The sequence below is a fragment of the Xyrauchen texanus genome, chromosome 2 (assembly GCF_025860055.1).
Source record: "Xyrauchen texanus isolate HMW12.3.18 chromosome 2, RBS_HiC_50CHRs, whole genome shotgun sequence".
Taxonomy (NCBI): domain Eukaryota; kingdom Metazoa; phylum Chordata; class Actinopteri; order Cypriniformes; family Catostomidae; genus Xyrauchen; species Xyrauchen texanus.
In genome coordinates, this window is record NC_068277.1 from 5,932,268 (window position 1) to 5,955,342 (window position 23,075).

A 23,075-nucleotide genomic window follows, 5' to 3' on the forward strand; every position below is an offset into this window, starting at 1 on the left:
TGACGTGAGCCTGCTGCGTTCTGGACCATCTGCAGTGACATAATCGTGCCAGATGCGAGGCTGGCTAACAGAGCATTACAGTAGTCCAGTCTTGAAATGACGAGAGCTTGGACCAGGAGGAAAGATCTGATTTTTGTCTGATTTTGTTAAGGGTGAACCTGCAAAACCGTACGGTTGATGAGATGTTGGCAGTGGTTAAGCTGGTCATTTACCACCACTCCCAGGTTCCAGGCTGTCCTGGTTGGTGTTGGTGTAGTTGAACCAAGATGAATAGTGAGGTTGTGGTCAACAGACAGGTTGGCAGGGATCACAAGGAGTTCTGTCTTGGCCAGGTTGAGCAGAATCTGACGTTCCCTCATCCAGGCCAAGATCTCTGAGGCTCCCCAGCCTGAGAGAACGAGGGAGGAATGTGGCAGGGTGGAGGGTTGGGCCGGGTTGTGATCCTACACACCCGGTCCCGTATTAGGCTAATCAAGCCTGTGGACAAGAAGTTAAAAACATGATTCATTTTTGTAAGAGACTGGATTAGGATTAGGTTTAGGGGTAAAGGCTGGTGTAGGGTGTCCGTGGGACTCTAAATAAACACACTGCAGTGATGCCCTGTTAGTTTTAATTAGGAGTGCAAATAGTATCTGTCTAACTCTATTTGCACCTAATGCAAAGAAGATGTTGCTATTTACACTTATTATTGCCTTATTATTATCATTGTTAAGAAATCTTTGGTCTACTTTAAATCTCATATAACATCCCATGTTTTTAGAATACAGTAATATTTTGACATAAATTCATGTTAAGGCACATATTGCTTTAAATATTAAATTATGTTATTGTGACTTAATTGATAGAATCCAGGACTTCTTATTCAAGGGGCAAATTTGATGCCATGTGACCACCCAGTCAAACTCTTACAGCTGATTGATGTACTTCTCCATTAACCAACAATTTCTCATGACCGAAATGAGCAGATTGACCACTTCTAGACAGGACCCCGGGTCAGAGAGAGAGCGGACGGGACAATCTGGTGGTTCAACATAATGAGATGCTGTGATATGAAGTCAAAATGATAAGATGCTAAATCATATTTATGATATTAAACAGTCACAATGACCAGATCAAAAGTCATAATTGAGATCAAAAGTCAAAATTATGAGAAACTTAATCATAATTATGAGATTTAAAAATCTAAAATTTGAGATCAAATGTCATAATAATGGCATAAAACGTTGTAAATCATAATTTTGACTTGCCAAAACACTTTTTTATGTGGTGGCATTTGGAACGACATGAGAAGTGAGTAAATAATGACTTTGTCCATTTTTTAGGGGTGTGTGAGTGTGTGTGAGATTGTGTGTGTGCGTGTCTGTGTGTGTGTGTTAATGCCAATGGCATACATATTTTCTAAGGTGTGTATTTTGGGGGGAATTTTGATATTTCACCTCAGTTCCTATAATAATACTGTGTACACAAAATTGTTACACTCGGGACCTTCTGGACAAACATGTCCCCATTGAAACCCATTGAATGCCTGACCTCTGCTGGGCATTTCAGATGTTGTACTTGATAGAAGTGAATTGTTTTTTCTGTTGTAACATTTTGACCTGCAGTACTTATTCACTCAAGAGTCAGTATATGAGTCATATTTGAGTATATACACACATTTTCTTTAAGAAGGGTTGAATGTTTATTTTAAAAAGGATCCTTGGTGGTGCCTCAATGAAACAAGAAGATAGTTTTAAACAAATTGGTTAGTTTTTCTCTTAAAATGCTCACCCTCACGCCAGATGTTTATGACTTTCTTTCTTCTGCTGAACACAAATGAAGATTTTAGAAGAATATTTCAGCTCTGTAGGTCCATACAATGCAAGTGAATGGGTGCCAAAACTTTGAAGCTCAAAAATCACACAAAGGCAGCATAAAAGTAATCCATACGACTCCAGTGGGTAAATCCATGTCTTCTGAAGAGATATGAGAGGTGTGGGTGAGAAAAATATCAATATTTAAGTTATTTTCACTATAAATTCTCCTATTTGCCCATTAGGTGGTGATATGCACAAAGAATGCAAATTGCCAAAAACAAATGGAGAAGAACGTAAAAAGTGAAAGTGATGATTTACAGTAAAAAACGACTTAAATATTGATCTCTTTCTCACCCACACCTATCATATCACTGCTGAAGTCATGGATTAAACCACTGGAGTCTTATGGGTTAATTGTATGTGCTTTTATGGGTCCTTCAAAGTTCTGGTCACCATTCACTTGCATTGAAAAGACCTACAGAGCTGAGATAGTCTTTTTAAAAATGTTTTAAAAACATCTGGGATGGCATGAGGGTGGGTGAATGATGAGAAAATTGTCATTTTTGGGTGAGCTATCCCTTTAACACAGGAAACTAAAGTATAAATATATTTTTAAATGCACATGGCATGTTGTCAAATGGCATCATATTGATATCTACGGGGTTACTAATACACAGCATAAGAAATACAATTTATGAAAAACCTTTAATTCACAAAGTACCTAATAATGAAATGAAATTAAACAGTTTTTCTAAATTAAGAGTCATTTTGTTTTGAGAGCCTCAACCTTAGTTTGTAGAAACATGTCAAATAAATTGTGATTATTATTTTATATTTTTACAATGTTTAAAGCAAAGCAGTATGCAAAATTGTGCAAGTGGTGACATGTTTTGATTCACTTAAGGAATCTCCCCCAATCTTCTGGTTCTGAAGTTTTCAAGGTCTTTAGTGGGACGGAAGAGAACAAAGAGAGTGTGGACTATTCCTTCTTACCCTTGCATATCCGAGAATGACAAAGGTCCTTTCCCAAAATTTGTGTTCCAGGTGAGTGAAAGTTATTAAGTGGCAGTTGCAAATGACATGGTTTTGTGAATGATGTTTATCTTATTGATACTTTTATTTCTGTATGTAGTTTAAATGTGATAAGGTTGGAGGCAAACAAGCCACATGTGGGCCTTTTTACTCTTGTCCAAAAGTCAGGGGAACCTCTGTGTGACTCAATGTGAGGTAAGTAGAAGACTTGAATCCTATGAGTTTCCTATAACCAAAGGCTGACAAAAACCTGAAAGTCACTGAAAATGAAAACAAGCCCAATCATATTTTCCAACGGCTTCCTTATCAAGGTTGTACTTTGGTCAGATTTGCATAAAACTGGTATCATCTGGAGACCCACCTGACAAGAATATTTAAAAGTTATCAAAATAAATATATTTAATCATTTTGATTCTTCAAAATGTTTTGCTAATACAAGCTAATTAAATGCTTAGGTCTGGCTGACATTGACTAATTGTGGGGTGCCCAATACGTCGATCGCAATCTAGCAGTCGATCGCAAAGGCAATGCTAGATCGCACAAAATGTAAATGTACTTTAGTTAAATTTTTAATAAAAATAAATATAATGTCTTTCCTTCTTTTAGTTTCTGTCTGACTTGCACTTGACGAGTAAATATTGACCAGGCGAGGGTTTGTTTATTCAGTTGCCATGACAACTAGGTTTGCGCATACGCGGCTTTCAAGGGCTTCTGAGAACACAGCGCGAAATTGCGATGCTAGCAGTGTTTGAGGCTAGCTACCAGCAGCTAATGCCCGGATTAGGCAAAACTGTCTGATTCAATTCAGTGCAAGTCATCAGAATCAGGTAAATGCCCTGCCTATTGTAATCTATTGTGCTGTAGGTGTTTTGGGTTTAGGGTTAAAACTGAATGACATCAACATTGAACATTATTATATATTTTTTTTATTAATTAGAAGATGAATTCCATGTAGGGATACATGCAGTAGTCCCAACAAGCATTTTCTTATTTTAAATGAAACTGTGTTTTTTTTTAGTTGGTAGATCTTATTGAGTTGGACATTTAAAAGTAGATCATCACACAAAAAAGTGTGGGCACCCCTGTGCTACAATATAACTTCTGATATAAACAGTTGTTATAAACAATTCCTCCAGCCACTTCATGGTCAGATATTGGTGCTGGTGGTATTTCATGATGTCATAAATATAGGGATATCTTTTTATAATAAGCTCACAACAGCTTCACTGCTAATTTCACCCGACGTTAAGACAAACCCCGCCTAAGTTTAGCCTATCAAACATATGCTTTCCAGTCGGAGTGAGATATATTTACAGTGGATCTCAGAGCAGCCTTGCAGCCTTTGAGATTTACAGAATATTTTTCACACTGAGTGTTGGGTTTCTATAAATATCAAGCTCCTCCAAGCCGCTGACACGCAGTGCATGATAGTAATATGTTGCACTTGTTACCCCAGGTTATATCTTACTTGTTGTCGAAAATAAGTCCCCCTGAACAGGTGCAGCATGGTAACATTTAGAGTCCTATTCCTGTCAGGCAGCAACCCCACCCTATTTTCCACCCTCAATCCGGACTCTTTTGTTCTCCACAGGTTGATCACTTGCTTTGATTTCACTTCATACCCTTTGACCTCAAAGGTCAAGTTGTGGCACCACTCCAAAGCATTGCATTTCTCTCTTGCAGGCCTCGCTCATCAAGCACCTTCTCTTTGACACTTCAGCTGGAACAATCTCACAAATGCTCCAGTCTGAATTACATTTTCTTAGTTATCTCACAATATCATCTCTAAGCCTACTTGTTTTTATAGTAAAAAGTACACTCCCAGAGTACTCTGGACACACCTGACTGAATATATGGTTCTCATTATCTTAAAACTCTTTTGATCTAAAGGCTTGAACACTTAACCTCATGCGACCTGTGTCCACATGCATGGACATAACACTTTGGCTTCGCTATAGGCTATATATAATTACATTTTATTTAAACTGACTGGTCTCCGTTCAGGAGACTCCAGGCTGTCATTAAAGGGTTCAACTTTCGACGCACTAGTCCTGTGACAAAACAAAATTGCGCCGATCTCAGATGAGTTTGTCTTTGGGAGAATCAGCAACAAAACTCCATCTGGGAAGAAACCTCATTAAGTTTCTACATTAAAACCTGTTTGAGTCAAAAGATTAGAGTCTCTAGTTTCATCCGATATGCCATTTTAAACATGTTATCGATATATCGCATAACGGCATGCTGTTAAACACAGTGACCACTACGTGGACTATAGGCTAATGTTTCTTAAACTATCCTATATTCACTGTTCATCATCACATTGAGAATCATTGGATGCATCCAGAAGCTGGAAAATGTTGCTTTCAGAGACTTTATATGGAGTTAGGATGAAAATAAGGTGCATTTCAAACAGTTCTGAGACCAGTGAAGACAGGCAGCACACTGGAGGTTAAGTCATTCCCTAATTAGGGAGCATCCTATAGCTCACTATTCAGCCAAGTGCATTCACTATTCCTTAAAGGAGCAAGCTTTTGTTAAATCAACACTACAAAAGACTAAAAGGATGGAAAGTGGTTAAGGACACAGGAAAAATCTATAAACAATATTCATAAAAGCATCGAAGACGTGTGCATCTGTATTTTTATTAAGGGGAAAACTGCTACAAACACACTGTGTAAGTATCTTATTCAACTTCGGTCAGTATTTCGGCTTTAAAATGCACACCATCGGTAACATCTGAATGATCAGCATTGTTATTACTGTTATCTCATTATTCATAGTCATGAATGCATAATTACATTGAGCGAACACATGCTGGCCATACTGGACTGGATCCTTGATGGAGGCTCTGGAGAAGTGCTGCTGAGATTAACAACCAAAGATCTGGCATTATTCTCAGTGACCCCCGCCCCAGTACCTGTCCAAAGACGATAGACAATAGACAATATAACCTGGTCAGAGAGCCATGGCGCCCCCTGCCTGAGGCAGCGTGTAATCCAGGTTTTGTTGCAAGACAGTTTTGCAGTTCTCGAGGTATCCTGGACAGTTGCTACCAATCAGGATTGTCCAGCGACATCACTGTTGAGTCCTGAATCCATAGTGCGCTCATGAGTCCAATGCGTTTCCTTCCTTCATAGTCCCGTTATTCAAAAGTACTCGAGGTGTTTCTACAGCAAGCTCTGATTCACAGTACTCCATTGAGTCCTTGGTCATTCAAGAGGATTGTTTTAAGATATGTCTCGCATACAGACAGACCCCATTGTTCCATCTATCTATGTTTATGTTGCAAGGGTGGATAGCTATTAGCCAACGCAAGAAATGCAGAAGTGCTTTATGTCTGTGATAGTATGTATTGATGTTACAATACAAAAAGACTGGAAAATATACATTTTAAGCTCATTCTCAAAGGTAATCAGAATCGGAGAACTGTGTAGTACAATATCAAAAGTTTCACTTTTAAAAAACGTACGTACTATGCTACAGATGTGCACATGAATATTGTTGAGCAAGATATTTAGACACTTCAAAAAACAACATTATCATTGTTGTAAAAAACATCAGGGTAAAGGGGAACTTGGCTGTCATTGTCATTTTCCATTTACCATTTCGTAAATCCTTAAGAGAAGCCAATCAATAAATACATCGCCATCAAACTACAATAAACCTTTTCCGGAGGCATTTTGTTTGGCAACTACTGAGTTGAGTTATTATATATATTTTTTACTGTCCTCATGCTTTTGCAAATAACAATATTACTCGTCCTCACAGAAAAGGAAAAGCACTTCTGTGCCATTTCTGAATGCAATTGGAAATAATCCATTGTTTAGCTGAGCACATAACTTAAACTAGCTTTTTCACATGACAATGACATGACAAATTATTCTGCCTCTTGTAAAACACAATTAGTCACTTAATAACTGGAACAAAATTCCTACGTGATCATCAAAAGACATTTGAGTTAAAGTGCAATGTTTTAAACATGCCTCTTGGAAAATAAAAAAGGCATTCCCACCTTCAAAATTTCGACATATATGCCACAAAAAGTGCTATTTTATGTACATTAAACCCCCAAACAGAAGCAGTAATCTCTGATACTCTGAATGTATAAATCTCTCTTAATAAATCCCAACAAGGACATTCCTGCAATACTCAGAAGATCCAATGCTTAGCACAAATGTACACCGAAAAACGTGGCCTCTTACACCGTGTCTGAACCAGGTGCGAACGCAACACTGAAAGTGAAAATGCTGTGCGATGCGACGGTCACAGCACATCAGAACGTATTTGATGCAGCTATTGTTTTAAGTTGCGTTCGCATTGTCTAAGACGCAAACGGCTTTTACTAGTTGGAAACTCGTAATTTGAGTAAAGCCAACATGTCATGAACGCAACAGTAATATACAGGTACATTAAGTGAGATTTGGACCATTAAGATTTAATTGTGGGCGGAGCTAACCAGTGCAACGGGACAGAAATACAAGCCTAAGCTAAGTTCAGACTAGCATACTACTCTTACTGTTTCTGCCGTGTCTATATATAGGCCAGGAATAGTAAGATTAGTATCATAGTAAGCTATTTTCAAACTTAGCCTTTGTGGCTAATGGGGCTTTTCCACGGAATGGTACAACTCAACTCTGCTCGCTTTTTGGGGGTTTCACTGTTGATAGTACCTGGTACCTGGTACTTTTTTAGTACCACCTCGGTCGAGGTTCCAAGCGAGCCGAGCCGATACTAAATGTGACGTCAAAATCCTGCAGATCACTGATTGGTCAGAGAGAATCGTCACTACCAGCGCCACTGGATTTTCGACACGGGACATCAACCCTCTAGTTTTAAACTTAGCTACAGCGATAGCAGACTTTCGAATTGTAAAAAGAAATGGCTGTGCACAAAACCATGGCGTGGTCAACAAATGAGGTGCAGACGTTCCTCTCGTTAGCAACAAACTAAATGAAAAACACTCGTAGAGGCTGGTTAGGCTAACAGACTCAAGATTAACAAGGAAGAATGATCTTTTATCGCTTGTTAGTTGAACTTGATACTATTGCGCTTCAATCACCAAGAACTCTACTATGGCTTTTAAGAAAACCATACCGGATTGATCACTCTCAGTGATTACACACTAAGCCATCTAAATGATTACAAACGACAGCAGGATATTTATTAAAGTGAATGACATTTCACATTTTTCACAGAACACTCCCATCCAACAATCAAAGTCATTCCAACTATGGACCCTCACTCCAATCTAACCAGTTGAATTACTGGCTGTAGAGTTTCAGATGAGACTATGATTGTGACACGCTTAACCTTGATAAAATAATCCACATAATGGAAATAACCACAATGGCTCTATTAAACAAACAGATTAAACAAACACAGTTTATCAACACAGTATAAATGCATTACAAGTTGAAACATCATATTCTAAATTATAATAAAAAGATTGTAACATTAAAACAAACACTGTATTCCAACCATCCCTAATGGTCTTCCACTCTTCTGCTGAGATTGACTCTTTAAATATCAAAACCTCAATTTCTGACAAAGTTATCAAAGCTATATAAAATGGAAAACGATGCACCAGCATCAAACATATCGGCCCCTGTGCTCATGATGAGCACTCCAAAGAAAGAACAAGAAAACTTAGATGCTAGGAGCATGTCCTTCTAGGTCCAAAACATAGCCTGTTTTAAGGCCTAAAAACATAGTGTATGTTTCGGCCTTAACTTTCGGCTCCAGGCACATTGTACACTCTGTGGTTGAGAAAACTGTAAAGTGGAACAATAGATTCCTAAACAAAATACCTAACCCTATGACGCCGATCCTCCTCTACGCTTCTGTGCTCCTAACACCATATATAGGCTTGGGTTTAACACTTACAAAGTACAGAAAATACGCAACAGTAGTAGTAAATTAAAAGAAGTTGAATTTGCACTCTGAATGACCTGCTGGCCAAAGTAGTACTGTCAACTAGTGGTCAGGTTTAGCCACTGCACTCTGTTCAACTTCCTGTTGGGATGGTCTTAAGTTTTCCCATAACTATGCTGCCTTCAAGCCATGTCTGAATGATCGTGTTTATAAGATGAGCGGTTATGAATGCAACCACAAAGTCGTAATTACAATTGGGAAACTTTTTGAGCCCTAACTTTCATGGTTTGAGGGCGTGTCAATTAAAAAACCTTGGCGGAAGCTACTGTAATAAGTATTGGTCAGAAGGTGTAATTGTGCAGGTTGACTGTACGCAAAATTAAGTTTATACGCATTTTGTGTAGCATTACCAGGAGTCCAACTTTTGGCCACACTTGCCAATGGCGAATGAATATAGAAACGTAACCAGCCATGCATTTTTCTTAACAGCCGAATTTGCATTATTTTTGATATTTTTGTTTTGTGTCCTTAACGTCAGAGTCGTTGCATGATGATGTAATGACAGAGCCGAGCTTTTCAGTAGTCAACCATTTTTTAATATATTTCAACCATGTATTATTTTTATTTATACCAATTTCTAAAAAGAGTTACCAGCCAGTTGGCCAGTAACCATTTTATTTACTAGCCAAAGACTTTTAAGTTTTTAAATGGTTAAATTTGGACCCTTGCAACAGAAAATATGACTCATTTAGCTGATTAATGAGGTGACAAACTTGCACAACAACACTATATTTCACTTCATTTTCTGTGACACCAACTAATGTGGATCCTTTGTACTTAATTTTGTAGCACTAGCGCTTTAAAAGCTTTCTGTCTTTGTCATGAAGTGAAATAAATACTAAATTGCCCAACATGTTTACTTCATTCCTCGTCGTGATTATGATTTCTGAACTCACAAATACAAACTTCCCTGGAAGACTTGAAGGCAGCACTAGTGACTGATACAGATGAACATTACCAATGAATACGTACGTTTAGCACATCTCTAGAAGCCTGCTGTCGTATTATTAGTGCACCATTTAAAACGGAAACTTTTTCCAAAAATATAACTTTATCTGACGCTTCATAGAAAAGATTACCGTAGTAAGAGCAGAGCATGCAGTCCTTTCTGTCATTATTCAGTTATTGAACTATAAAAGAACAACAGTACTAGAATTTAGACATGTAGAAAACTATGATGGGTGCAAATATTCATATTAACTCTTGAAAAAAGGGGCTGGATGGGTTTCAGCGTTCCAGAAATGATGAAACAATGAGAATGCCGAAATAGTCGTTCCCTCTCTGTTTTGTATTGGTTTCGCCTTTTTCAGTGGAACACAAAAGGTACAGACTGATCTTTTCAATATAATGAATGCTGTCATGTTACAGAAGGAGAAAAACAGGATCCATACAATTTGTGTGCTATATTACTTCTAAAGCACTAAGATAGCTTTGTGTGATAAACAGACTTAAATTCAGTACAGCGGTACTATATATATATACACACAAACACAATGCATTCAGAATTCAGAAACTTTAAAAATGTACATATATGAAAACATTTTTTTATATCACATTGACATAAGTATTCAGACCCTTAATTCTGTACTTAGTTGAAGCACCTTTGGCAGCGATTACAGCCTCGAGTCTTTTTGGGGATGATGCGACAAGCTTTGCACATCTGGATTTGGGGATTTTCTGCTAATCTTCTCTGCAGATCCTCTCAAGCTCTGTCAGGTTAGATGGGGACTGTCGGTGGACAGCCATTTTCAGGTCTGTCCAGAGATGTTCGATTGGGTTCAAGTCCGGGTTCTGGCTGGGCCACTCAAGGACATTCACTGTGTTGTCCCTAAACCACTCTTGCGTTGTCGTGGTTGTGTGTTTAGGGTCATTGTCCTGTTGGAAGGTGAACCTTTGGACCAGTCCGAGGTCCTGAGCACTAAGGATATCTCTGTATTTTGCTGCATTCAGCTTTCCTTCAACCCTGATCAGTACCCCAGTCACTGCCGCTGAAAACACCCCCACTAGGGCTGGGCGATATGGCAAAAAAAATGCCATAGAAAATCTAGTCTAGATTTTTTTTTTTTTCAAACTTAAGGACGATTTACGATTCTCGAATAGATTTTCCTACATTTAAAGGTATTTTTCCAAAAAGTAACTCCAATATGATTCAAATAACATGTTCCTTATTAGCATGCAAGGTAAACTTGATTAGAAAAATCTGTTTTTTTTTTTCATTATAGAAAACAAAAGGTGTGTAACAGAAATGCACAAAAAAAGTGCAACACACAGAAAGTTGTAAAAGTCAAATAAATTAAAATCCAATTTATTTAAAATAACACTGATGTTCAGAAATAACAGTATAACATAAGAAAGTTACAAAATACCTCAAAGCCAATTTAGGTATTATGTTTACATAAATCAAGTTCATCCAGAATTCAATATCTAGAAATAGTATAACCATAAACAGCTGCAGATAGAGTCCAGATATCAGAAAATTAACAACATTTCTGTTGACATCTCAGAAAAGGTAGCTTAGTGCGTCATGACAACTTGCACAGAACATAGTTATTGTTTGATTTAGCCGGTGTTAGCATGCATGATGGACAAAGTCTTCCTACAATCATACTGTACAATCGTACTGGAAATATTACCGGCTTTTATATCGGTCTCCGTGCTGTAAACCTACGTTACGTTGGAGTCCGTAACCGCGCATATTTCCACACATCTTCAGCTTATCAGATTGAGGGCAGCATCAAGCCAAGTGCTGCCAGCTCTAGAAAGAGTCCTCGTTGTTCCAAACTTCTTCCATTTATGAATTATGGAGGCTACTGTGCTCTTGGGAACCATCAATGCAGCCAAAAATGTTTGTAGCCTTCCCCAGATCTGTGCCTCGACACAATCCTGTCTCTGAGCCCTGCAGGCAGTTCCTTTGACCTCATGACTTGGGTTTTGCTCTGATATGCATTTTCAGCTGTTTTCAGACCTTATATAGACAGATGTGTGCCTTTCCAAATCATGTCCAATCAGTTGAATTTGCACAGGTGGATCCAGAGAAATGGGACGCACCTGAGCTAAATTTCAAGTGTCATAGCAAAGGGTCTGAATATTTTTGTCAATATCATATTTCAGTTTTTTCTTTATAATGTAAATGTGTAGATTGATGTTAGAAAAAAAAAAGCATATTAGCATAAGGCTGCAACATAACAAAATGTGAAACAAAATTAAGGGGTCTGAATACTTTCTGAATGCACTGTATATTATATATATATATATATATATATGCATATATTAGGAACACACTGGTGTTGTGGCTTTCTTAAAAAATTTGGCCAGCCATGTGTTTAACAGATCCAGTCCAATATCATTATCGGTTTTGGGCAAAATCTGTATCGGCCAAAAATGTTCATATCGGTGCATCCGATATATAAATATATATGCATTTACAGTATATACATATATATATATATCTCTGTACTGAATTTCACTTCATTTCCAGTATTTCTGTGCTGTCTGTATACATTTGAAGAGAGAAAAATAGGAAAGAACTGAACTAAACACAATGTGATCTTTTTCTTTTGCACCTCTTTTTGCATTCACGTTGTAATGTCATGTCCAGTCCACCTACAGTACAAGAAGTGACGAGCTTGCTCAAGTGTTGAACTGGCAAACAAGGTAAAGAGCCACTTCAGGATCGATCATGGGTATAGCTCAGAATTACAGAGCAGAAGAGAGGTAGAGTGATAGGAGGAATGGAGAATATCTAGCCTAAAACAAGACAGGTGGAAAAATCCATCACATGGCGGTGTATGTAGAACAGGATGTGATGTCAGACTCTCAGTTCTCAGAGAGTGAGAGGGTCAGAGCTGCCTGCAGTGCTGCCTCCTCGTCAATACTGTAGTCCTGCGTACACACACACACGCACGTGCACACACACACACACACACACACACACACACACACACACACATAAAGGATGAACATCACTAAACCTGTTCAGAATAGGTCATGTTTTTCTCCCAAATCAAAATAAAAAAATACAAATTATATTTTGTTTAAAGAAAATGAAGCCTATTTTTAGGATTGTTGTAAAGGTGCACTTAGTAATTAGTATATCCCTCATTAAAAAAGTTGAAATTCTAAAGATGTGAATTATAATGTTTGCAATATATGTAAGAAATCATGAGTAAAATGAAGACTCCAGTCATTTCAGTAACCTTATAAAAGCAGTTTTATTCTACATGGAGAGGGTCCACACATGGGGGCGGCCATATTGGAATCACATGACCAGCCGAATACTACTCGCTTAATCTCAGTAACGTCCTGTTATTGGACACTTTCACTCATTGATTAAAGTCATCATGGCTGACTGTGAATACTACATTTCTGCAACGGCATCTGAAACTGAAAACTATTGATTTTAAATGATGCTGCATCCGAGCCACTAGGTGTCACTGTCCAAGATGACACAAAGACAAAAGTTACTGAGTGCGCCTTTAAACACAGAACATTACTTTAAGATTTTTGTGCTTTGTGACGTTATTTACACTACAATATAAAAACAATTCTCAAAGTACCACATTGCAAAATAAAATACAATTATTACTGTGTATTGTACAGTATCTATATATACATCATGGTGTTACTTGTTGTGCTGCCTTTAACTTATGCTGATTTAAATACAAAAATAATGAATTGTATACAGAAATCATTATACTGTATAGTTTTTACTGAGATTCACCATTGGGAATAATGAGAATACCAGCACAGCTGTGATTCAGCCCAATTCCGAGTGTGATACTGTTTTTACACAACAGCTCTAGGAACAATAAGTTAATGTCAAGTATAGACACAATATGGCCTGCCAAAGCAGGACTAGGGTTTGGAACAGAGTGGAACCGTTCACCCAAAACTGAAAATACTCTCATCATTTACTCACCCTCAAGCCATCCAAGATGTGTATTACTTTCTTCTGCTGAACACATACTAAGATTTTTAGAAGATTATCTCAGCTCTGTAGGTCCATACAATGCAAGTGAATGGGTGCCACATTTTGACGCTCCAAAAAGCACATAAAAGTAATCGATAAGACTCCAGTGGTTTAATCCATGTCTTCAGAATTGATTTGATAGGTATGGGTGAGAAACAGATCAATATTTAAGTACATTTTTGCTAGAAATTCTTCTCCCTGCTCAGTATGCATGAAGAATGTGAATCACCAAAAACACAAGAAGAAGATTGGGAAAGTTAAAGTGGAGATTGAGCAGGGAGGAAAATTTATAGTACACATTTTGTTAAATATTGATCTGTTTCTCACCCACACCTATCATATCACTTCTGAAGACATGGATTAAACTACTGGAGTCATATGGATTACTTTTATGCTGACTTATGGAGCGTCAACATGTTGGCACCCATTCACTTGAATTATATGGACGAAAAGCGCTGAGATATTTAAAAACAAATCTTCAGTCAGAACTGTGTAAGCAAGCGGCACCCTCTAGCGGTGTGTAGGGCATTATGCATTATTTATAATACACAATAGCACTTAAAAGGGCATTTTTCTTTTTTCCATGATGTGGTTGACCTTTCCGTGGCATTGCCCAACATACAGTATGAATTTGTGATGCTCTATTATATACAGTACAAACATGTCAAATGTGAGTTCTGTTGTATTGAACTGCAAAAACACAAGTGCAAAATAGTTTTAGAAGTATAAAATAATCTTTTCTCATCAATCATCATACTTGCTTTTATATTTAGTTATTTTTCAATATTTTTTGTATCTTATTATCTTCAATATATATTTAATTGTGGCTCTCTAGTTTATGTTCAATGTAAACTATGAGCTTTCCTCACCACAAATGTGTCATAGGAGAACTTGTGCCGGTGGAGAAGATGCTGCAGAAAGTTGGAGCTCTTGTAACTAGGATCGCCCCAGGGCATAGCTGAACATACTGGACATACCTACAAACAAGAGACACAGGAAAACACCATGCACAAATCTTGACTTCATCTAAAATGACAGCAAAACAGGATTTAAAGGGATTGATCACCTAAAAGTTGAACAATCTGTCACCTTTAATGGCGCCTGTTTGCAATAGATACAATTGGAGAGTATAGCTGAAGCCATTAGGCAACATACCACTTTGTTGGGGTCATTGCGATGGTTCTCCATGGAGTGCTTCACTAGTTCCTGTTGGTCCAAGTTGCGTGCACCACAGTATGGGCACACAAATGTGGAACGGTTTGGAATATTGCTGTTAATGGGAAAAAGGCAGAATTTTAGCCTGCTATAACCATATGTTCTAAGGGGTTTACAGTATATCAGATCTATTTTTAACATAAATGAACCACAGCTTTTGAGCAAACGAGTTGTGTGACAAACGGCTTATCAGTGCTCTAATGAAAAATGCATACATGCAACTGGAGGGCGTAAATCTTTATGAGAACCACTTTCAAATCTATATAAATGATATGAGAACGTTATGTTCACATCAGCTTTTTGTGACACGTCTGACGCCTGCTATTTCAACAGTCTTGGTTCCACAAGTGTTGTCCCATTCATTTTATCCATAGGAAGATTTCTAGGCCAAAAAGGAAAATGTAGATGTAGATATCAATACTGACGGCATCAGGGTAATGCACATAAATTAACTCTTAAGTCTACAAGGGATGTTAATTTTCAGACATTTCGTTATAATCGATTGTCGTGGAAATTAAGGATCAATTAATCAATTATTCATTCATGTTAATGCGGCACAACGCACATAATAATATGTCACAGTTTGTTAAGGCAGGACCCAAATGCTTGAGTTTTAAGGGCTTTATTGAAAAAAAAAAGGACAAAAACACAATCCAAGACACCCGCAAGGAGGAAAAGTGGAAAACAGAATGATAAAATAAAAACAAAAAAAATCAAAACACCAATGTAATGACCGAAGAAACAGACTAGCACCAACCAACTGGGAAGACACACAAATCCACCAAACAACCTGGAACAGGACTGAATGCGAGAGGAGCTATATATATAGGGGAGGAACTAAGGACGGTAATGAGTGAAGGTAGGTGAGGCTAATGAAATGATAACGAGGGGGCAGGGCCTAGACGTGAGACAGGAGAGCACATGGCAAACAATCCTGACGGAAGCCATGTGCTCACACAAAACAGAAGAGCGCATGGCAAATGAACCGAATCTGAAGCCATGCGCTCACAAAGATAAGACACGGAGCATGAGTGTCCGGATCCCGACATCAGAACCGAAACCGAACTAGACAGAAATCAGGATCCGGACACCATGCTCCGAACACGTGCCATGTGCTCACACAGAAACACAAAGACAAGCAGAGCACATGGACAGGAAATAAACCCTGAACCATGTGCTCAACAAACAGAACATGGATGTCAGGATCCCATCACCAACAAATAAACCTAACTGACAAAGGTGACGGGATCCTGACAAATATGTGCATGTAGCCTACTGTTTAAAATAATCAAAATAATTGAAATGAATTCACTTAAGAAATGCAGGTATTGGCATTTTCCTCTTAAAATATGCTTAGTTCAGTGTCTTTGAATACATTTAGGCTATATTTAGTATGAATGTGTGAATTTGTTAATTACTCTTAATTAATTGCTAAAAGATACACACTTGAGTTGTGGATCGTGGGATACTTCGGACCTTTTTTTGGGACTTTTTATTTTAAATTAAGTCAAATCATAACACGCTGCGTAAAAACAGTACATACCGCTTCTTTGGTGATGAGTTGTCAGGTGAATGTACCTTCGCGCTCTCCTGGTGATCACTGATGTAATTGCAGGTTGGGATGAAACAAGGAGACTGGCTGATCAACAGTGCTTGTTGTCATGTGGTACTTTAACACACTATCACAGTGTATGCAGAAAACATAATGTTAATTTATAGAGAAATGCTCAAACACTGATTACATTGAGCCTGCTCGATCTTTAGAAGAGAGAAAGTAAAGGATGTGTGTGGTTTTTGTACTGTGTTGCGGACAAGTCGTGACATGTAGCATGCAAGTGACAGTGTGGCCTCTGGCGGTGGATGACTGTATAGATAGTCTTTTCAATGTCTGCTGGGATGATTACTATAATGCATTTGTTGTGGTGGTGTAGTGGTCTAAGCACCATAACTGGTAATCTGGTAACCATGCTGGTTCGAGCCCCACAGCCACCACCATTGTGTCCTTGAGCAAGGCACTTAACTCCAGGTTGCTCCGGGGGGGATTGTCCCTGTAATAAGGGCTCTGTAAGTCGCTTTGGATAAAAGCGTCTGCCAAATGCATAAATATAAATATAAATATTTGTTCTGAAATCTATTAATCATCAATTGATAAGCTTAATTGGTCCAAACAACAGTTAACCCATTATCGATTAATCATTAACACCCCTAGAGTCTACATAAAATGTAAAATCACATTTTTAGCCTTTTACATGTTATAATTCAGAAAAACAAGTGGTGAAAGTTGGCTTTTTATAATATGTACTCAGCCTGTGTTCAGATATTTAATGCACATATCGGTCTGTTCATCTTCTGAGTTTCTTGTACCGCTTCGCATTTCCTTTCCAGCATAAAAACAGATCCTTTTCAGTTGGAGTAGAATTCAATAAGAATCCAAACATTACAAGTATTGCCACTCTTGGCTTTTCTTGAAAGCACACAAAGACACCATCATGTCTCCTTCTCTCATCCAACACCTCGACAACACATCCACAGCACCACTCAGTGTACTCAATTGTAACTGCGAGATTTGGTTAGAGATCCAGAGGGAAAGTACAGGATAATTCAGCATTGCCCACAGCAGGCACCAATTAATAATAATTGTGTTATTCGATTAGTGTTTTTAATAGTCTACTAGCTGGTGCAGAACAATTCCTTGATTACTTGATATTAGTCAATTACTTGTGCACATCACTAACATGCGGTGTATGTACAATGATGTGCCAAAACATTATGACCACATGCCTAATATGCTGTTGGTCCTCTGCATGTCTCCAAAACAGCGCCGACTCACCGAGGCATGGACTCTACAAAACCCCTGAAGGTGTCCTGTGGTATCTGTCACCAAGACATTAGCAGCAGATCCTTCAAGTCCTTTAAGCTGTGAGGTGGATCCGCCGTGAATTGGACTTGTTGGTCCAGCACATCCCACAGATGCTCAATCGGATTAAGATCTGGAGAATTTGGAGGCCAGGGTAACACCTTAAACTCTTCAGCATGTTCCTCAAATCATTCCTGAACAAAGTGTGCAGTGTGGCATGGCGCATTATCCTGCTTAATGAGGCCACTGCCATTGGGGAATACCATTGCCATGAAGAGGTGTACCTGGTCTGCAACCATGTTTAGGTAGGTGGCACTTGTCAAACTGACGTCCACATGGCTGGACCCATGGTATCCCAGCAGAATATTGCCCAGAGCATCACACTCCCTCCACCGGCTTGTCATCTTCCCATAGTGCATCCTGGTGTCATCACTTCACTTGAGTGGTCGTAATGTTTTGGCTCATTGGTATATATATATATATATATATATATATATATATATATATATATATATATAAACTGAGCAAAAAGAAACATCCTCTCACTTTCAACTGCTTTTATTTTCAGCAAAATTAACATGTGTAAATATTGTATGAACATAAAAAGATTCAACAACTAAGACATAAACTGAACAAGTTTCACAGACATGTGACTAACAGAAATGTAATAAAGTGTCCCAGATCAAAGAGGGGGTCAAAAGTAACATCAGTATTCAGTGTCCACCAGCTGCATAAAGTACTGCAGTGCATCTCCTCTTCATGGACGGCACCAGATTTGACCATTCTTGTGAGATGTTGCCCCACTCTTCCACCAAGGCACTTGCAAGTTCCTGGACAATTCTGGGGGGAATGGACTAGCCCTCACCCTCCGATCCAACAGGTCCCAGATGTGCTCAATGGTATTGAGATCCGGGCTCTTTGCTGGCCATCGCAGAACACTGACATTCCTGTCTTGCAGGAAATCACGCACAGGACGAGCAGTATGGCTGGTGGCATTGTCATGCTGTTGGGTCATGTCAGGATGAGCCTGCAGGAAGGGGACCACATGAGGGAGGAGGATGTCTTCCCTGTAATGCACAGCATTGAGATTGCCAGCAATGACAAAAAGCTCATTCCTATGATGCTGTGACACACCAATCCAGTCCACGACAGACCCTTCACTTCCAAATCAATCCCACTCCAGAGTACAGGCCTCGGTGTAACGCTCATTCCTTCGATGATAAACCATTCCTCCAAACATCACCTTCTGGTGAGACAAAACCGTGACTTGTCAGTGAAGAGCACTTTTTGGCGGTCCTGTCTGGTTCATCAAAGGTGGGTTTGTGCCCATAGGCGACGTTGTTACTGGTGATGTCTGGTAAGGACCTGCCTTACAACAGTACAGACATTGCAATTTATTGCCCTGGCCACATCTGCAGTCCTCATGCCTCCATGCAGCATGCCTAAGGCACGTTCATGCAGACGAGCCGGGATACTTGTCATCTTTCTTTTGGTGTTTTCAGAGTCAGTAGAAAGGTCTCTTTAGTGTCCTAAGTTTTAATAACTGTGACCTTAATTGCCTACAGTCTGTAAGCTAAATATATATATATAGATATATATATATATATATATATACATATACACAATATATATAAAAATAATCTCTGACAACGCTTCCCTGTCAATGAAGAAAGGAGCTCTTAGCCCTATTAGATATCCTAAACAAGCCCAAATGGGAGTTGTGATAGAAATCAAGTACTTTTCATCCTATGTAAGGTGCATGGTGAGTTCAAAGTGGCACTCGACGCTTGGTTTACGGACATGTCCGTCGTGTGTGTTTGTCTGTTAAGTTTATCATTAAAACTATTATTTATATTGTCAAGCCGGTTCTCGCCTCCTCCTTCCCACTGAACCCCTTTACACACAGCCTATAATTGTACCTCAGGTTTACTATACCCTTCTGTGACAGGGCGGAGGGTGGGGGCCAGGTTGTGATTATACACACATGACGGACATGTCCGTAAACGATCTCTCTCTCACTGCACCACCGTCCGCAATCGGCCTTTATCCCTCTCGGAGGCTTAATTAGCCTGATAAGGGACCTGGTGTGTATAATCACGACCTGGCTCCGCCCTCCGCCCTGTCACACCTTCAAATGTCTATAATATCGCCTTAAAAATCTTTGTCCAAGGATACATTTCTCTCAGACATAAAGATATATGACTGGCTGGTAAACATCCATTTTTAAATTTTGTCATGCAGTGTGAATACCCCGTTTCATACGTGACTTGCAAAGTCCCATCAGCATGGAAAAGACTGAGATGAATCTGGATTAATAAATGAGGATGGGACAGACAGGCGCTCAAATCTAGTATGAAACAGCCACTTTTCAACATTCAACCCCCTCCTGCACCATTTTACTAAAAATTTCTGGAACCAAGATGGCTAAAACAGTGGGTGGCACTGTTGCTATCTATTACTCAAGGTGTCATTAGTTATGTTTTTTTTAAATCTTTTTATGCCATGTTACCATGAAGACTGCGATAAATAGCCGTGAAGCTAGACTGTTGCAGTCAATGACACACTGGGAATACATCAAAATCCTCGGCTTTGAAGAGCTAATTCATTTGTATCCTCCTCTCTATCTTCCTGTGCTTCAAAGTAGGAGTGAGGCCTGACAGAGAGGCAGACACATAACTCAACCGCCAGACATCCATTTGCTCTTTTATCGAAAAACTTCCAATGTCTGTCTTTAACTGTCAGACATCAGTTTGACATCTCTAGATCTAAGTACACCTACACTGCTAGTGTGTGGATCTGAAGAGAAGTGAGCGTCTATAAAGTCTGGAACGTGTCCTGGATCCATATGATTTAATTCTGACTGTTGTCCCAGAGTGTGTTGAGTGCTTCAGAGAAGCATGAGTGATATCCTTGCAGAGTCTTGTGGGACTTAATCATGTTGGACAATGTGTAAATATGTTTTTGTGTCTGCATCTGCGCTGATTTGAAGTAAACATGCTCTAGACAGACGTCTTTGACCGAACGGTTGCCACAGTTCCTTTTACAACTGTTATGGGAGAAAGAACAGAAGGGTTCAGAAGGGTCCAGTGGACCTTTTGAGTCTGTGCTGGTAAAACGGCCGAATAATGTGTTCAGCTAGGTGGCAAAAGAGGCAGGATCAGAGTACTGTATTTGAAGTGGCTTCTGGTTTCTTCTCATCATTGCATTGAAGCCTTTCCAGGCCATCGGAGTGTTTCATGTTGAAAGTTTTTCCTCCATTTCTGCTTATAATGCTGTTTGGCCATCAAAGTTGTCTTTCTATTTCTTTGACGCTGTGTTTGTCGCCTTTTTAAAATGACTTTTTTCTCCAGATTGAGACATTGTTTGAGTTTTGAGTGGCATTAGGCCTCTGAGAGGCTAGTTTGAAATAATAAACAAAACGCTCAAAAAGGGTAAACAACGTGTCCAGACGGGAATGTGTCCAAAACAATGGGGGAATCTGGTCTCCTTGCAGTGAGACAGTGGGCTTAGTGCAGGTCGGGAGTGTCCAAAGGAATTGTCCAGGACGTGGATAGGGTCCGTCGGTCACATGCACTCCCCTCCTAGGTCCAGGGTGCCGGCATCTTTAGCAGATCAACTTCCCAAGGACAGTGGCATGTGAGGGCAAGTGCACTCGGCATCCTAGACCGTCGACCGTGATGCATGCTTTCATCCTCTGTGACACATCTAACTCCCGGGTTCTGGAGAAGTCCGGCAATGCATCTAACTCGCCAGGACCCTCCCCACTCTACTCCTGGACCTGCGAGTACATCAGTATGCGGGCACTTGGAAATAGAGGCCTGCCTCCTGAGGAGAGGCGCAATCTACATTTGAAAGCTCTGCATTTAGATAGAGGCATATTTTGGGCCGATGTGTGAATGGCTGTTGCTGCAGATGGCACATGTATGAATGGCACTCGAGAGTAAAACGTAAACAAAGTAGTAGGTGGAGATTCAGGTCACACCTACCGATGACGTGGACCAATGACAAGAAGAAGATGCTTAGCAGCCGGTTAGAAGTTTTCCTAAAAGTCTGCCCAGACGAGCTGTTACGAACCACCGAAACGAACGCAAAAACACATTTTTGGCCAGATTTTGTTCAAAATGACATAATACCCGTTCGTTCTTCAATTTTGTATGAAGTTTAACTGGGCCTTAATCTGGGCAAATTATAGATGGAGATAGTGAATGTGGCAGGGCGGAGGGCGGGGCCGGGTCGTGATCCTACACACCCAGTCCCGTATTAGGCTAATCCGCATTGGCCTTTTACCTCTCTTTTAAATCAAGCCTTCGAGAGGGATAAAGGTCGACTGCAGAGGATCGTGCGGGAGAGAGAGATCGTTTATGGGCATGTCCGTCGTGTGTGTGTTTGTCTTTTAAGTTTATCATTAAAACTATTATTTATATTATCAAGCCGGTTCTCGCCTCCTCCTTTCCATTGATCCCTTTACAGTGTGGTTGGAAGGAAACAACCATTATGGTACATCATGCAACAAATCTACATCGCTAATGTTACCTTACAATTACCTAACTACAATACAAGAGAAATAGAAACAATGATACTGATGAAATGTCCTGGCTCTCGTTGAGGCTGGTTAAAAATGAACCGTATTGCGTTTCTCTTTATTGCGTCAGGCCTTGTTAGACAAATGATCAGTTATGAATTTAGATTACTTTTTAAAGTTGTAAAGTAACATTGATTCAAACACTCCAGAACAGATATTGAATGATACTAGATTAGGCCTGGAGGGTTACAGAAACATCTGTGTTGGCTAATAACAAAGAGGACATCACAAGTCCTCTGGAGCTCTGCTTACCTGGGAATGGGTTGTGAGGTGGGGACCACAGGCATAAACTTTGGGCAGTTGGCCATCTGTTCCTGAACCTTTGTGCAAGATGCGATATGTGACCTCATTTTGACCAGGGTGACCTGGGATTTTCAAAGAGAGAGAGGGGGGTGCTTAGTATGATTAGTACATTTAACACCTTAATTAAAGGCCTAAAATTTCTGGTCTTTTCTAGCTATTTTTTATCAGTATTTAATTTTGGATTTATATTGTCTCAGTGCATTCTAATATTGCCTCCTCAGTAATTGATAGATGCAATGCTGCCTTTGAATTAGCCTGAAACGAGTTGTCTAAGGAGGCAGCATAATCAAGTTGGCACAGCCTTTGTATAGGGAGCGCCAATGATACCTTAAAATGCTGTCTATGTAGGCAGCTCAATTTCTTTGAGCATGGTGTGTTTTTTTGTTACTC

At 39.4% G+C, this 23,075-nt stretch overlaps 1 protein-coding gene across 2 annotated transcripts in view; it reads right to left on the reverse strand.

Moving 5' to 3' along the window:
* Positions 1 to 5,453: 5,453 nt before the first annotated feature.
* LOC127619573 (E3 ubiquitin-protein ligase RNF166-like) overlaps positions 5,454 to 23,075 on the reverse strand; it is a 30,226-nt gene continuing 12,604 nt past the window's right edge. The window contains exons 3-7 of one of the 2 annotated variants that reach the window (XM_052092453.1): positions 22,635 to 22,747; positions 16,487 to 16,543; positions 14,884 to 14,998; positions 14,598 to 14,705; positions 5,454 to 12,641 (exon numbers count right to left, since the gene is read on the reverse strand). In XM_052092453.1, the coding sequence (XP_051948413.1) occupies positions 12,576 to 12,641; positions 14,598 to 14,705; positions 14,884 to 14,998; positions 16,487 to 16,543; positions 22,635 to 22,747 (459 nt within the window). In that variant the 3' untranslated portion in view covers positions 5,454 to 12,575. The remainder of the gene's footprint in view (positions 12,642 to 14,597; positions 14,706 to 14,883; positions 14,999 to 16,486; positions 16,544 to 22,634; positions 22,748 to 23,075) is intronic. The other variant, XM_052092460.1, reaches the window with a different exon arrangement.